The sequence below is a fragment of the Osmia bicornis genome, chromosome 2 (assembly GCF_907164935.1).
Source record: "Osmia bicornis bicornis chromosome 2, iOsmBic2.1, whole genome shotgun sequence".
Classification (NCBI taxonomy): Eukaryota; Metazoa; Arthropoda; class Insecta; order Hymenoptera; family Megachilidae; genus Osmia; species Osmia bicornis.
Genome location: NC_060217.1, coordinates 7,194,390 through 7,211,739, shown reverse-complemented (window position 1 = coordinate 7,211,739; position 17,350 = coordinate 7,194,390). Strand labels below are relative to the sequence as shown.

The 17,350-nt window shown below is 31.3% G+C and overlaps 1 protein-coding gene across 1 annotated transcript in view; it reads left to right on the top strand.

Moving 5' to 3' along the window:
* LOC114876116 (limbic system-associated membrane protein-like) overlaps positions 1 to 15,287 on the top strand; it is a 139,823-nt gene extending 124,536 nt beyond the window's left edge. Inside the window, exons 4-10 of the mRNA XM_029187201.2 lie at positions 1,801 to 1,959; positions 4,690 to 4,818; positions 5,657 to 5,794; positions 9,763 to 9,912; positions 10,104 to 10,145; positions 13,831 to 13,896; positions 14,174 to 15,287. Coding sequence (XP_029043034.1) covers positions 1,801 to 1,959; positions 4,690 to 4,818; positions 5,657 to 5,794; positions 9,763 to 9,912; positions 10,104 to 10,145; positions 13,831 to 13,896; positions 14,174 to 14,340 — 851 coding nt within the window. The 3' untranslated portion in view covers positions 14,341 to 15,287. The remainder of the gene's footprint in view (positions 1 to 1,800; positions 1,960 to 4,689; positions 4,819 to 5,656; positions 5,795 to 9,762; positions 9,913 to 10,103; positions 10,146 to 13,830; positions 13,897 to 14,173) is intronic.
* Positions 15,288 to 17,350: the final 2,063 nt, after the last annotated feature.

The window sequence follows — 17,350 nt, the reverse complement described above, 5'->3', positions numbered from 1 at the left end:
CTGAATTCACTAAAAATATTAACGCAAAGTTATTTTATCGTTAACTGGATACAACGAAACTTGCAATACAATTAAGAAAACAATAATACTTTCTTCAAATTTAAATAAAAATTACACAAATTATTATTTTTTTATTTCATCTATAGTAACGAATCTAGTCCGAAATTTCAATAACAATAATTATCAATAGTTACTGCTAATAGCACGAGATATACTATTTCTATTAAAGCTGTCCTTGTTCAATGAAACAAAATGACAAGCCAAATGATGTAATTAACACAAGTAAGTAATTTTAATGATGCTGGCATTAAATATGGTGTAGAATATCATTGCAGAGTATCAGGTAACAAATTATCCAGGCACAGATGTTTCAATTTATTGGATAACCTCCATAGATAAATCAGAATCTGTGTTCATATTTCATAAATTGAATTTTTGTTAATTTTATTGTCAAATAAAAATTTATAGCAACAATAAATTGCATAATTGAAAATTTTAGTATAAATGTAACAGCCATTTTAACAGATTTCAATACGATAATTTTATTCAGTATAAGTTTAAGTTCACAATTTTTGAAAATTAATATATTAAAATAACGCAGGAAAATTCTCCACAGATAAAATTTTAATCAAGAACAGAATAACAGAATTTATTTGTTCAAATGACAAGCGTGGAGTTGTTTTAAAATTTCACCGGAACATGTATAAACATGTATCAACTCAATGAAATTCGTTATGATGTTTGGTGTACTTCATTTTATGAAAGCTGAAAGAAAGAATACAATCGAAAGCTCTCTTTCCTGTTTCATATTCAGTTTTAAAAACGCATGTTAGTTCAAACAACAGAAGGATTCAAAAGAACCTTTGTATCAGTCAGATCATATCACAGGTAAAGCAAGTACTCTTCCCTTTCTGGACAAGTTAAAGCAAAACGGTTAATTTGCAGCAGTTAATTCCTTATACAGTTTCCTATCATTTCTGTGATATTTTCCTACTTGTTCATCAGTTTTTCAAATTCCGTTTCAAGAATCGCAGATTAGGGAGGTTTATTTTAAAGAAGTTGGTCAGCATTCTTTTGGCTTTCTTAAATTTCCTGACTTAAATTTAGAAATTTTCTTCGTAAACTTTAATGGTTTATAGTTCTCAGTTTGTACAGAATCGGATAAACTAGGCTTCCCCAAGGAAAATGGTGATGTCCCACCCCCTGGAGGCTTCCCTAGATTTCCGGTTTCCCGACCTTCTTCATAGGCTACTACGGATTTCTGGGTTCCCGATCTTCCTCGTTGACTATCACGAATTTCCGCGTTTCCGATCTCTTTTGTAGGCTACTACGGGTTTCTGGGTTTCCAACCTTCCTCGTAAACCACAATGGGTTTTCGGGTTCGCAACTTCCTCCGTCGACTACCGTGGGTTTCGGGGTTTCGGGATAGCTGGTCCTCGCTGTTTGCCTCCCTTTCCTCGGACTCCAGCTTTCTCTCTTAAGCAGTCCCAAGAAGGATGACAATGCAACCAAAGGGACCTCATACATCTATAGTTGTCTATCACTTGCGTATAAACGTTTACGTGGGAGAATTTAAATTAATATTTATTTTTCTTTTCGTACTTTTCAATTATATACTAAATTTTAAAATACTTAATAATCAAAAATTATATTCATTTCGTTTCTATATCACTTTTAATATTAATATCGTTAAAATTAGGAGTTTGAGAACTGCTACTTCACCTGTTGCCATTTTTTCTAGAGAAGCTTATTTTGCTCGGCACTGTACATATATTTTTTTTCTCTCTCTGTTTTCAATAGTTCCGCCAGACATTTTGGATTACCAGACAAGCACAGACATGGTGGTGCGTGAGGGTAGCAACGTGACCTTACGTTGCACTGCGACAGGATCACCGGAACCTAACATCGTCTGGAAACGCGAGGATGGTCAAAAAATAATTCTGGAGAACGGAACGAAAGGTCAGTGCTATTTATTAAATTCTACATACAGTTTATTCTAATAATTTATAACTAAAAACTTTGCAGACATCCCATTATTTTCCCTTGATAAAATTTATAATCTGTTTATTCAGGCTGTGTTTATTTAGTGATGTTGTTATAGATAAGCAATGCGGTATGTATTAATAGCAATAAGTTAGCGTTGGGCGTCAGGGTAGTCTTTCAAAGTAGTGTGATGTATTATAATCCAAACAAACCAGAAAGACGCAATATTGCGACATGCTGTTTTAAACAATCACCATACCGTTCCATCAGCCTATACAGCAATAATTTATTGACGATTCAAAATCCAATTCGAGATTAATGCTATCTGTTCTGGTTCTATTCACGACTTGATTGATTCTATCGTAAGGGAAACTATGTAGATTCGGTATAGATCGGAATAATGAAATTTTCTTAACGTATCCCGTCGCCTCCCAATCTGTAAGATTTATAAACTTAAATCCAGGGCTTTCAAATATCCACGTTAAACTGCGAAAATATATTCGCCAGATTCGTGGTGCACTAACCGAGTCTTGTACTCTCTGGGGAGGGCAAACGCACCGCGTTCGAGCAAGGCCAATAGGTTAGAGGGTGGTGATACGTTTGCATAGGTGGAGAAGATCTCCTATATTTGCATTGAAATTGGCAAACACCGAGAGGGTGCTATGCGTACCCAGATTCGCGTGGCTGCCTTTTGCGTACGGCTACAATGAAACATCTGATGTGTTATGAATTTTCTGCATCAAACGAACGCGATTGATCCGTGAGAAAAATGAATTTACATTTCTAATGCTTAATAGACTTTTCAGTGCTGGCAATTATTGACTGAAAACCAGTTAATTGGAACATGTAATGAAATTTAGGCGTGCTAGTAGATTTATATGCTAGAATTTTAAGTATTGTATTCAATTATGCAAAAATTAATTTTGTAATAAATTCTTTTTGTTGTTTTATAAAAAACTTTTGGAATAGGAATGATCGTGCTGTAAAATCAGTACACTTTAAAGGAGTATGTACAGAATGTCTAAAAAATCATGTACAACACGAAAAGTGCAATTTTTCTCGAAAATTTGTTTACAATTTTGCAATCTTTTTATTATTTATTTGTTCATGATATCATCACAGAAGTTACGTCTACATACTATGGCACATCCTGTACAACGTCTACGATTTAATGTTTCTTTATTTACAAACTCAGTGTATATTAATTTAAAGTGATAACTGGTGTGTTAAGCAACCACTTTAATTAAGTGGCCAGTGCTTTGCAAGGAAAGTAACGCGTTCATTTCTTACAGCTTCCTTCCGCATTCGGGTTCATTCAGTTTGTTAGCCGGACGCAAATATTCCAGCAGATTTAATTGTGGTAAATGGACGGACGTCGACTGCCCCGACTTCCGGATAAGCAAACTAAATTTGCGTCCGTGCACAGAAGACAACACCGAAACTTCGTTATTCTAGCTGTCTGTTTCTGTAAATTTCTGTCTTCAGACATTAATCTTGGAAAGAAAAAATGTTTTCAAGTATAGAAATATTAACACATCTAGTTGATGATCGGCATCGCAGAATTATTTAGTAGAAAGTAATAGGAAAATATTATTTCAAATTACATGTATTAAAAATTTGAAATTAAAATTTATTCCTCTTTCTCTATAAATCAATTTTTCACTTTTTTAACAGAAAATACAAACTCGTTAAATGCATCTAAATATATAAAATGCAGTTTTAATTCAAAGTGTCAATCAGTGTATAATTTACCTTATATCTTACTGTTCCACTGAAAAATTGAAGTTAGTATTCTAAAATTGCATTATGACAAATGTACCATTAAAATTTAACCAATTTATGCTATTATGAATGGCCAAGAGGATAATGAACACAGATACACTTTATATTATTGTTGAATAAACACATGGGTTCATATTTTTAATATTTTGTCAAATAAATGGCAACGTATCTTGTATTTCATGAGAAGTGTTTTTACATACATGCTGTAATTCTGGTGAGCTACATTCGGTCAAACGTTTGATGCTCTTTTACATTTCCTCTCAAATGTTAATTTTCGTCATAAATTAAAGATCATAGACTAAAGCATACACGTTTTTTTTATTAAAGATTTCAATAAAATATAACTTTGATAATCGTAGTTAAAATGAGGTTGGAAAATCAAAAATTCAGCTACGCGTTTGATTTTTTTACTAAACAAATTAAAGGAGGGAATTTCGATCCAGTTTTCATAGCGTTCCGGGTAACAGTGTCCGGAAATATACCAACGCGGAAAAAGTTGCTTGAGCCCATTTCAAAAATTTCACGCTCGTACACCAAACTATCTGAAACTATAACTACTGAATTTTTCCGGGGAAAAAAGGTATTCGGGATGCTTCAGTGCGCAGCATCGTTCTACAGGTGAATCCATTTATGTATAGAAATTCTTCAGTTGAAATATACTTTCTCTGCATCAATAATAGCATCAATTATTCCAGCAATTCTGTTTATGGTACAATAGTCATAATTATTTTAGATGTGAATAAAAAAATTTATTTTGTTGTTATATGCAGGCATCGTAGAATGGTACGAATAAAAATAAGATTTTGGATAAAAATAAATAGTTCATTAGAAATTGTTATTGTATTAATAAATGTAACTCATGTGAGATATTTTAGGGCTCTTTCAAAAGCTAGTAAAAATTTAATATCAACATTTATGTTACAGTGTCGAGCGTCGGAGGAACAAACTTCAACATTAGCAAAGTAACTCGATTACACATGGGATCGTATCTTTGTATCGCGTCCAATGGAGTGCCACCCACGGTTAGCAAAAGGATTATGCTTATCGTTCATTGTGAGTATGTCAATTCTATTCTAAAATAGAATACAAAATTTAATAGTAAGTAAATACTTATATTAGATACTGTACTTATTAATGAAATAAAAATGATTAAGACTTTAGAAGTCATTGAAAAAGATTAAAAGATACTTAATTAATGTAGGTCAAAAATAACTACTTTCAGTATAAAATGTAGTAATTTTAATTTGAGTCAAGTATTATAATTTTTTACAATATAATTTAACAAGTTTTTAAGAAAACTATTCAAAAATTGGGAATTTTAGTTGTCTTTTTTCGCATGAAAATACTTGAATAATCTCATGTATCGTATAATAAATTTAGTGGATTTACAGCAACAAGTTGAAAATTGCATAATTTAAGTCAGTACTCATTTTAATAGCTTATTCGTTGAATAATCCTTTCACGTTATACAGAATAATTTTATAATGATTTCAAAATATAATAGAGATTTAAGTTCATATTCATTTTGGTGTTGGCACAAGTCATTAGTGGTAATATATGGTATTTTGAAACCATAATTTAGTAACATACTGCATAATTTCTCATAAATATACCAGGATGAATGTTGCTAAAATAAACTCATTGAATTTCATAAACTTCCATAAATTTTCTTCCGTTTCGCAACGCGCTTGCACTAAAGTTGTTAGTATCTCGAGTTATCCAAAATTGTATGTAATAATTTAGAAAGAAAGATTTATGAACATTTTATTTGTAAGGCAGGATTTGTATCCTAAATCTTCCATTAATGAATTAATTTTACAAGTGAAATTTTTTCTTTTCTAAATTGGAAGAAAGAAAATCTTTACAAGAAAATTTATCTTTTCTCTTCTAGTTCCTCCAATGATTTGGGTGCAAAATCAATTGGTTGGTGCCAGGGAGGGAGAGCAATTGACTTTGGAGTGCGACTCGGAAGCTTATCCCAAATCCATCAATTATTGGACAAGGGATAAGGACGAAATAGTTCCACAAGGTACGTTCGAACAACGTTCCACTGTTTTTTCTAACTCCGTGTGTTGATTACGCATGCAAAGCCTTGGTCGTTGATAGTTCACATTTACATTTACCTAAGATTTGTATAATACAAATGGTAATGGTACTTTCTTGCAAATTTTTTAATGAATCATCGTAGAATTTCTAAACCAAAACCTTTAAAAAGTTCAACTAGCTTAATAATTTGATGTCGTGAAAAAAATATTTTTTTCAAGCCATTTCAAAATAGAACAAGAAAATTGAATATATTTTTGGAATTCTAACATATTTTCTTCGGTTGCCCTAAAGTTTCAATACATCCGATATATAAAATATATTCAGAAATGTACTACTTTAAATACAAAAAAACAGTAAAAGAAAAATATTTTTTTCTATTTTATGAAGATCACATAAAGGTCACTATATTTTAAATAATGTAAATTACAAAACAAAAACAATTTTACCATATCATCAGCAATTTTGAAATACTCATCATAGACAATATTTCCAAAAATATACTCAAAGTATTTTTGTAAAAACGAAAATTACTTTATGTTTCATGAATGAAATGCCGCGTTATTCTAAAGGAAGACAAATTTCCGTGCTGTTTGGAAATAATTTCCCTAGTAATTACTAGCCCATTGCCAATCGCAGGCTATAATCATGCAACTATTGTACTTATACTCCTTGTATATTCACGGTGAAGAAAAGTAACCAGGTGTAACGAGTCGTTTGAATAATGAAAGCTCCATGGTGAACGCATAAACACACGTACCTGCGAAGCGCGAGTATAAACGTTCCGTTCTGCTTTATGCTCCGTCTATAAAAGGCAGCTTTAGTACTTTCCATCGATCCACCGTTCCTTTCAGATCTTTGTATTTTCCAGGTATCATGATGTGTTTGCTCGTGGTTCCCGTTACATGCACACATGTATACACATTGGTTGCAACATTGCCAGATAATGTTCTTTTTCGTCCATGTAAGATTATGACTCGTTACCCCTTTCATATTAGCCGAATTTTGTTTCCCACTTGTTATTTCTATATTGAAATCTGCCATTACTATCCTATTCCTTGATTTAATTCTTCCTCGGTTTATTAATTATTTGGGTTCTTATAATTCTCAATAAAAATTTAACGTGTATTTTTTTTTTTTATTGGAGTTAATCATAAGTGAAATTCTGATATAAAACCGAGGAAAAAAATAGCTTATCATTTTCAAAATTTACTATCATGCCTGAAAACAATAAAATAATAACAGTGGTATGAAAAAACCTACTTGGAATGGTAGATACACTAACTTCAGTTTACACCACCCCTTCAATCAAAAAGTAGGATAATAAAAGTGTTGACCCACAGAGAAATATTACTGTCATATAAAAAATTTCACAATCAAAATATAAAATTAATCCAGCATGTTCTGATATCAAATCAACGGATACCAACGATTATTCCAAACATTTCATGTATGATAATGTATTTTAATAACTATAGTATATTTGATCAAATTTCATAAGTTGTCTTTTAAACAATAATAAAAAATATTTGTTTCATAAAATATGTTGTTACAATTGCGAAATCAAGTTATCAGTATTCATTCTTTAAATACAGTTTAACACTCCAATCCGACAGTCAAGTTGGTTTTGATTCTTCAAAAAGGCCACAGTTTAGCGGCCATCGATGCCCTAATCAGGAAGAGACATTAACTAGTTTCAGTCATCCGAAAGACTGAGCCACAGTTTAGGATTAGTTACACTTCAATCAGAGAGTCGCACCGGGTATGGTTACAGTTCTTGAGTTTACAAACTAATCCCACAAACCCTTAGACCAGAGATGGGCATTGGGTCAATCTCCCCCAGTAACGTGATACCTTGTAACCTAAACAAACCATGATGGTGGCACGGCGTACCGTTTTAAGCTATGTACCATACTTGTTTAAATGTTTAAAGCTGTTATCAATTATAACTTTATTTAATTACTATTTTCTATAACAATCACATTAATATTATTTGCACAAATAATTTTAACCTGGTGAAACCAAATCCTGGCACTAATCTTTTTTCAAAATAGAAATAAAATAAAATTTAATTTCAAAATATTTCTAGTGAATGGTTTTTAATAAAAAAGAAAAAAATGTAATATATGAAATAGGCAAGGACTGAGACAACGATATTTCCACAAATGTTCTACCTTTCAACTATTGAAGTTCAATATAAAACCAGTAAAAATTGTTGAAAAGAAATTTTGTATTTGGAGATTTTGGCCAGGATTTTCCAATTCTGGGCTGCTATGCGTCGATGAAAAGAATGAATTGACTGTCTAATACGTTTATCTGAATGATACATCATACGCGCGGCCAAATGTTTCGTCAGATTTACCTTTCAATCGGTTGTTCGAATGAAATTAGCTTTTGAATAATGCATGCGAATCCAAGCAGGACGTTAAAGGTATAACATGATTTTATCTGGCATTTACGAGGAAGGCCGAGGATGCGTGTATGTATATGAAGACTGAAACGACAGGTTCCGGCCTTTTCTCCTGCCGTTATTACGTCGCCAGTCCGCACGGTATTTGCATCTGTATCGAAAGCAATAATAGTACGTACAATATGAATTCGATCCTACAATCGGGTTACATACTATACAATTTTCAGTCAGAAAGTTCAATATGATATATTTACTATCCTGCCAATAATTCTAAATGAAAAATGAAACTTTGATTCGTCGCTCAAAAAATTGTCATCGCCCATACAAAGATAAAGTTGTATAGTTGTTAGTAGTTCATTTTGAACTAAAATATTTAAACAATTATTATGTTTTACATTTTTATTTATCCTTTTATCATAATATAAAAGTGCATAATTTTTTGAATATTTTTGAGATTTTCGAATACCTCATTACAAAGTTGAAATTAAAGCAACTGCAATTGTTTACAGGGATAAATTTATAATTTTGATTCTGAAAGAAATAGTTTTGAAGATTTTATGGAAATCATTTTCTAGATATTATATGAATTCTTCACCCTCAATTTTAGCAGCTATTTTCATCTCCCGCATATGAATCTTTTTTGTAAGAAAAAATTAGGAAAATTAGTCGTCTGTTTAATATTCTGATTAAAGAAATTAAATTAAAAAAATAATTTATGTATTCCTCTTATATAAAAAATGAATTTACTTTTTATTAGTGTTCATCGTACCTTCTAAATTATTTCCATATACTTCCTGTTTAAAAGTCATATTTATAATCCAGCTTCTACCCCTGCAGTTTACCTGCAGTTTAAAGAAAGGTATGCCAGGTGAAGTGTCAGAATGCACGATCCGAATCTGTGGCTATAAAATATATTTTTCAAGTGACGTTTGAACAGCAAAAAGTGTTCATAGATTTAAAATCGATTCAATGACATTTTCAGCGCTATTCAGCCCCAATCACACTTCTCCTTTCATTATTTTGCTTTGCATCCACGTAGCCTTTCCATTCGTTGAAGATAGCGCCCATTGCTCGATAGAATCTGGAATCTTACGAGCAGGAGAACGGAAACGTCTCTGAATGGTGTCGATCTAAACAGAAATCACGTTAACTTAGACTGCTGCACGACGAATACTAAAATAACCCAGACATGGGAACAAGCTGGTCCATCTTCCAAACTGATTGAACTATTGTGACGTCTTTTTTCAAAAACCTGTGAAATTCCTAGATCTATCTTGTACATACGATACAGCCACCTTTGGAACCATCGGTAAAACGACAATTTACGAGCCGTCTGATCGAGTAGACACTAGTTAATCATCTTCTGTCTGTGAGGTTGTTACGGGTGATACATGGTCGATCTTAGGCATTCAATTATAAATTTTCTTTTTTAAAATCAGCGATGAATTGTTTATCTTTCAATAATCAGAGAATATTTCTTGTTTACTGATTAATTATTAAAGAAAAAATTGGATTAATTTGAAAAGAAATACAATCTGTTCCAGGAGGAAAATACGAACCTATACTGCTGGATAACGCCTATAAAGTTCAGATGAAACTTACAATAAGTTCTGTCAGTCCATCTGATTTCGGAACGTACAAGTGTGTGTCCAGAAATTCATTAGGCGATACCGATGGCACCATTAAAGTTTATCGTAAGTCGTATTCAATGATTTATTAATTAATAAATATTAAAAATATTATAGCCTATTTACTTTTGAGAATACATCTTAAATTATTTACTAAATACTTGGCTGACTGACTTAAAATTGTTCTTGATATTTTACTTAAAGATGTAGAACTCATATTTAACTTAATTTTAATTTCTTTTTTCTCTGTGTTGCAGCAAGAATATCAAATTCTAGTAACGGTAACATACAATACAAAGGTAAGTTTTATTTTACAAAATTTTACCTATATTCTAACACCAACCAACATTTTCCAGCATAATTACATATTTTTAATAATCCAATAAAATGATATTTTATAATTTCTTTACTATAACGTTACAAATTAATTTTAAATTTTGGTTTAAATATGTACCTTTTCACCCTTATTCTGGAAGTTAACACACGATTATTAGATATTCGACGAATATTTGATAGGATGCGTCGGGAAAGGTAGAATTTTGTGTCCATCTTTTGTTGAGGCCCAGTCAAAAGTACATTCAAGAGTACATTCAAGAGTGTATAGTGGATTGGCATGCTCAAACTAGACACTCGATCTAATTAATCAGCGACCCGTTATTTCATCGCAAGTACGTTACGCTGCATCATTCGCTAAGTACCACTCGACACAAAGCAAGCGGTAACATAGGCCGAATGTGTTCCTGATTTCTAGCTCGCGCTTCGAGCGTGAAAAATAAAGTACCACATCGGATAATAAACGTAGAACACTGCTGTCAGAATAACGAACGAAATCACGAATCGTTGTAACGTGGCATTCTCGTTAATTAAAATATACCGGATTTTCTTGAAATTATTCCAAGAGGATTTATTGGAAGAGGATCCAAGAGGATTATTTTTTTGGAAGATTACTTGATTGGAGGCAATTTAATATAAATACCCTTATTTTTATAAAATTTACTAATAGAAAAGATGATAGTACTTCAATTAGGAAAATGAAGGCACTTCAATAACATCGAATTAAAATTGAGAAGCACAGATGATTAGATCCAGAGAGGTAGAATAAGAATTTTACCTATGGATTGACGGATAAATAAAATAGATACTAAAAAAACCTGGTGTAAACAAGTCCAATAATTATTTGGAGGAAGTGTAGGTAGCAGACAAGTGGTATTCAATCAGTAAATAATTAGATAAGAGTAGAATAGGGAAGCAGGATTCATATACGGTCAGGTAGGTTAAATGGGGTTGTGGGGTTGCAGGGGGCAGACATGGGGATAGCGTTGGTACGTTGCGCCAGATAAGAGGAATAGGGTCAGTTCGCCGAGCCAAACAAGTGGTATAGGTCGGCGCATGGTCAGACTGCTGGAATACTGGCTGCTAGTGGTCAGGCGGCTATACAAGATATTCATTTGATAACTTCAAACCTAAATATCTCGAAAACAATGTACTGTTTGAAAAAACGTTGAATATAAAAGTTTTACAGTTTCAGGGATGAAATACATTTGAAAACACATTTAGTACAATAAAAATTTATTACAGTTTCATAACTGTCAAATAATTTGTTGGGAATTTATCTTTAATAATATTGAAGGTGATCATGTTAATGCAAATATAATAATTAACTGATTCTGAACATAATTAGCTATTTAAACATTGTTCTTATTTTGCTTAAACGAATGCTTTACTACTTTCTCAATAAATTGTTTCCTCCCCAGCTTAGTTTCAACACAACTTTGTAGAAAGTTAGCCGCTCGATTTCCATCCAGACTAACTGAATTCCAATCTACTTTTTGCACTACTACTTTTAGCAGTTAAAATATTCTCTGTAGTGAGCGAACTGCAGTGTTCGATTCGAGAAAATTCTATTATGAAAAGTTTTAACCAAACAAACAAGCTCTTCGTAAATGCATTAGAAACAACCAACGATTTTAATTATCTATAAATCGTATTTAAGTTTAAATAATGACTGGTCACTGTGTGAACATACAAAAATATTTTTGAAATTCCAATTTTATTGCAATTAGAGGCATCAGAATTTTCATCTTGAAAAGAAAAAATTTAATATTTTAAAATTAACGAGGCCACTCATATAATTTGTCCACCCTGAATAATTATTAAAATACGTGTCCTATAAAACAAATTATATCAACGCGTCTGCACTACTTGGAATATTTCCATTTCTGCCCATAAGAAATGAAACTTATCATATTCTCATTGAAAATTCATCGCTTTTTTAAATTTTTATGTAAAAAGACAGAGATTCCATTCAAAGAATACTTTGATATTTCGTAAAAAACAGCTTATTTTCAAAAAGCCATTTTAGCATCAAATGTTCCCTTCGACACCATACAATTTCTATGCAAAATATTTTTTTATAAAACACATATTTTAAAAGTTATTCGGAGTGGACAAGTCTCATCCTATCCTAAATACATAAATTGTGTAAGTATTTTGTGTAAATGGTTCTATTATTTGATGGTTGATCTAACTTATGGTTGATGGTTGATCTACTTCCATCAAGTTTCGCTTCTTGAAATACATTTTTTTATTTGTTCTTAACATGCTATCTTCTTCGTCTATACCATCTGATATACCTTCATGCCTATTATCTACTCCTTTCCCTTTGAAGCACTTCTGTGCAAAGCATTTTCAATTACATTTTCCATGGAATTTTCTTCGAAAAATGAAAAAGAAAGATTTCTTCATATTTTTATAATTCTCCATTTTTATACTTATTTGTAATTCGAGTATACTTGAGCATTCACATAATCCAATAGTACATGATATTAAAATTAATTTAGTGTTATGACTATGGATGCATTAATCAGTAACTAAACTATTTGCAGTAACTATTTGCAATTTTTATCAAATACAGTGTTACGAATTACGAATGGGGAACAGATTGTTGATTAATCGCTGTATGACCTGAATACAGTAATGCTCGGTTAATGGTCGCAGATTTGGGCTCTTATCACGACTGCTATCCGAGCAGGTAGGTGTTCCAGGAATTGCTGGATCTTATCTCTCGTCAGCTGGCTCGCCTCTGGGTGCGTCAGGAATCAGAGTGAAACACATTGGGAGAATGTAGGATAGAATGAAATGCTATTTCGAGTTTTTCTATTCGCGAGTCGTATTCGTGAAAAAAAAGGTGGTCATTTGAATGTCATTGTGTTCTATAATTAACGTCATGAAATAGACTTTTTATTAAAATAAGAAAACTTGATAAATCTTAAATATCTTTTGTCTTATTTCAATTTGAAGATCTGACACCCAATTTGGATTATCTTATATTATCTATACTTGATGCAATCAATGTATTCATAGAAGAATACACCAGAAAGAATAAATTTATATAATAAAACAATGAAGAAACATGATATTTCCACGAATGCACTCCTCTTTACTCTAACGAAATATCTCAGATTTGTTATTGTCTGACCATCCATATGCATTTGCGTAGATATGAAATCGATATAAGCAAAAGATTTTGATGTTAACAGATTGAAAGGTGGTGTTGTATTCGACGGAAGATTTATAGAACCGTTCAAGCCATAGGTCAAGATATTGACTTACTTGCTCCTCTCTGTGCAGAAATACTCTACATTTAAATTCAGAGCAGATGTCTCAATATTGTACAAATAAAATCATGAAATCATGAAGGAATTCAAGTTATGATGATTCATGCATAAACGTATTTTGACGGAAAATTTTTTATGTAGAATTAATTTTATTGTACAGAAAGTAATTTATAATTGAAATTGACTTGATACAATTAGAACCCATTATGTATTAATGCATATTGACGTGTGGAATGAAATAGATTGAAAATAGAATAGAACCAAATGGAATAAGAAATCGTGGTTAAATGGGGAAAATGGTGGTAAAAGCAACGTTGTTTTTCATCGATTATGCATGAGCTCACTATTAATGTTACTTGTGTTACAGGAAAGTTTCGACACAACTCGGGAAACGACGTTTTCGAGGGAAATCAGGACATGCTAAAAGAGCGAGGTAAATACTGCATTAATAGTAAATTCATTACAGTATTTAGTGTGCACTCTGTGTAAAATAATATTAAATATTTTTATCAAGAACAAATTTTCTTCAAAATATTAAATTACATTATAATCATGAAGACTTGATAAGTTTATCCATAAATTGAAATGATAAAATTAAGAAAAAAGAAGTTGCATTAAATGTTAAAGGAAATGCACATTAATTTGAGTAATTTTCACTTTTATTCTACCAGCTACTAAAAAATAAGTATTGCTTCAATTTCCTTTCGTAGATCTGAAGCTGCGAGGTCGTAAAGAAACCAGCGGAAATGAAGGAGACGATTACGATGATTCTGGAGTGGCGACGGAAGAGAACTCTTTCAGCCTGATTTTCGCTTTGGTTACACTTATCATTTATTACCATCATCATCCTCAGTTAAGAACGCTCCATCCAGCTTGAAAATTTCACCATTTGCACACCATCTCATCGTCGAATTTCTCTTTCGAACGCGACACGTGGAAAATCTGTAAATTCATTTGGAAATCCATCGCTCAGGGACTTCGCTCGAGGATAAATTATCAAGAATCGTGCTGACCACTTACACTGTATTATAAAGCATCATCATATGTAACGATATTAGCTATTAATTTAGTAAATTAAGTATAACACATTCTTCGTCATGGAAAAAAAAACGCAGCAAGCAATAAGTAACAGTCTCGAGAAGAAACTTTTGCTGGAATTGAATTAACCATAGATTAGTACAGGGTACAACTGTAAAATGAGTGGTTCTCTGGTACAAGAATATGTGGAAAAGGTAACAGAAAATTTCTGGTTTAAAGCGAATTCGTTTCCAAGAAAATCGATTTTTAAGTATTTGTAGAATTCACAGCGTGGTTGATCTGGTTTCCTTTGATATTTTAATTATCTATTTGAACTGTTAGTTAGTTAGTGAAAAAATATCTGCAAAGTGTTTCAAAGATTAGAAATTATTTTTCAAATATTCTTCGTTTTAAAAAGTATAAAATTGTATACTTATTGAATTAAGGCTATGCAAAAGTTTCAACTTTTTTCTAATAGTATTCAACGAATATTCAACATTGATTTTGTTGAAAATTAAAATCTTGTAAGAACAAATTTTACAATTTTACAGTTGTACTGTGATTACATCTGGATAGTGTATAATGAGCCTCGATCATACTCAATTGTATTTCATGATGGTACTCAAAGCTAGTCAATATCAGACCTAACTCTTTGCTAGTGTTCATATAGTCATATATTTTAAAGTTAAGTACCATTTTGCTGCGAATCTTGCGCTCGTTTCTTGCCATATTCAGTGTTGGATTTTCAAATCATTGAATTTCAAACAATTCATTGAGAATTTTCAGAACTTAGAATAATTAATTTAATTAGAATTTCCAGGATATTTATTTAGGGTTTTGATTAGAATAATCTATATATCTAGAATGTATCTAGGATATTTAGGTTTTCATTTAGGATAATTTATTTATTGATAAGGATACTTTAGAAGGATAGATCCGGTTAAAAATTAACTACTATTTGTTTCTCACTGTACAACAAATTCTACAAAAAGGAGCACCATAATAAGAATGAAACAAACAGAATATAAATAGAGTTTCGTTAACCTTTCATATTCAGTAGGCTTTCTTACATGAAATGTGTTCGAATGTGTACTCAAGATTTTGATTTGCATCAGAATTCATTGTCAACTCATTTGATTACCTTCAAATTGGTTCCTATGAAATCAAGACATATCACATTTCACATAGTCAACAATTCTTTCTCTAAGCAAACAGTTCAATTTTTTCTGTTTTAGATTCATGTAACTAGGTATTTGAATACTCAAATATTGTAAAATTGGGATTTCCAAATCCAGTAGTGAAAGGAATCGTGAAAATAGAGTTGTCATATAAATAACCCTGTTTTTCACGAATTCCTATAAATATATATATATATATTTTGTTATAAAATGGTCTAGCAGAAACAGAACATCCCAATAGCTATATCGCTTTTTAGAAATTTAATTATAAAAAATATTGAAAAAATTATTTTCATGATGATATAGATTCAACGAATTTTCATTCGATGACGTTAAACTGGAGTTTTATAAATAAATTTTTCGCCAGTTTTATATTCTCACTGATATGTATTGTAACAGTGATTGATTTACTATTATCACACATAAATGATCTTGTGTAAATTGTTTCCTTAATGATAATTAAGATGTTCTCTTTCTGGTAAACCAGAGCTGAATTTTAGTAGATTTGATTTTAACAGAATCATTACTACATGGTTACTCAAAATGGATATTGGAATTTTTGAATATTTGAAAATGTGTAAATTACTTCAAATGATAAATAATTATCCAAATTTAATTTCTCACTTTATATTATTTTTAAATATGCTGTCTATTGACTCGCATTTAAATTCTCTTCTGATGTTATCAAAATGCTAAGATACCAATTTCTTTCACACATTTTTTTTAAAGTTCTTAGAAATTAAAAAAAAAACATTTTTTTATATGTAATAGAAATAACTGAGATTGCTTATTTAGTATTTAATGTAATTCACAGTTTCAAATATTGAAATGATAATGATATTCTTTTTGAATTAGCCTGTATATAGAGCCCGTAATTGTAAGCACTCAATAGGGAACGCTTTAATATAATTAACACCAGCCGCCTCGGTGGAAGCGTCCAATGTTTTTACCAAGAACAGTGTAACTAAATAGCAATGAACGAAATAACTATGAATGTACACATTAATGTACATGTACATATACACTCGATATATGCATATTGTAGCTGGTGCATCTGTATAGCGTATGGTATATGTGTATATAACTATATATAGTGTGTTAGAATAGCGTTGTCCAAAGACTGAGAGTATCCTTTCGACGCTCTTAAACTGCATTAAGTAACAATTTATGGTTGAAACTGAATATCTATGAAACTGACCAGATTTTAGTACATTTTTATTAACACGTTACAACCAAAAGCCGCAGATCTACGTTCTGTGAGATGACGTAGATCTACCCCGTTAGACGCAAAATTTTATAATTTCAGGAATCCTCCAGTGAACTTTTGAAAAATCTTCCCGCAGTTAATGTGTTAAAGAAATGAAAAACAAATACATTTTGTTACAATAATGGAATAAAATTATATTTTAATTGAACCCCTTAAACATTATGGTTGTCACGACTTGTCATGATCTTTATTTAAACAAAAATTGTGTATATTATTATACATATTTAAAAGTATTGTATATAAGAAAAATGATAAAACGTACAAAAATTTATTCTTTTATACAGGTAAAACATCGCGTTGGATAAAGCATTAGGGAAGTACTTTAAAGACTAAACTTACCATTGAAAAAGAAAAACAATTTATTCTAATAGAACATTTAAATACGTAAAAATTTTGGTCATTTCTTACAGGGAAATACAGAACAT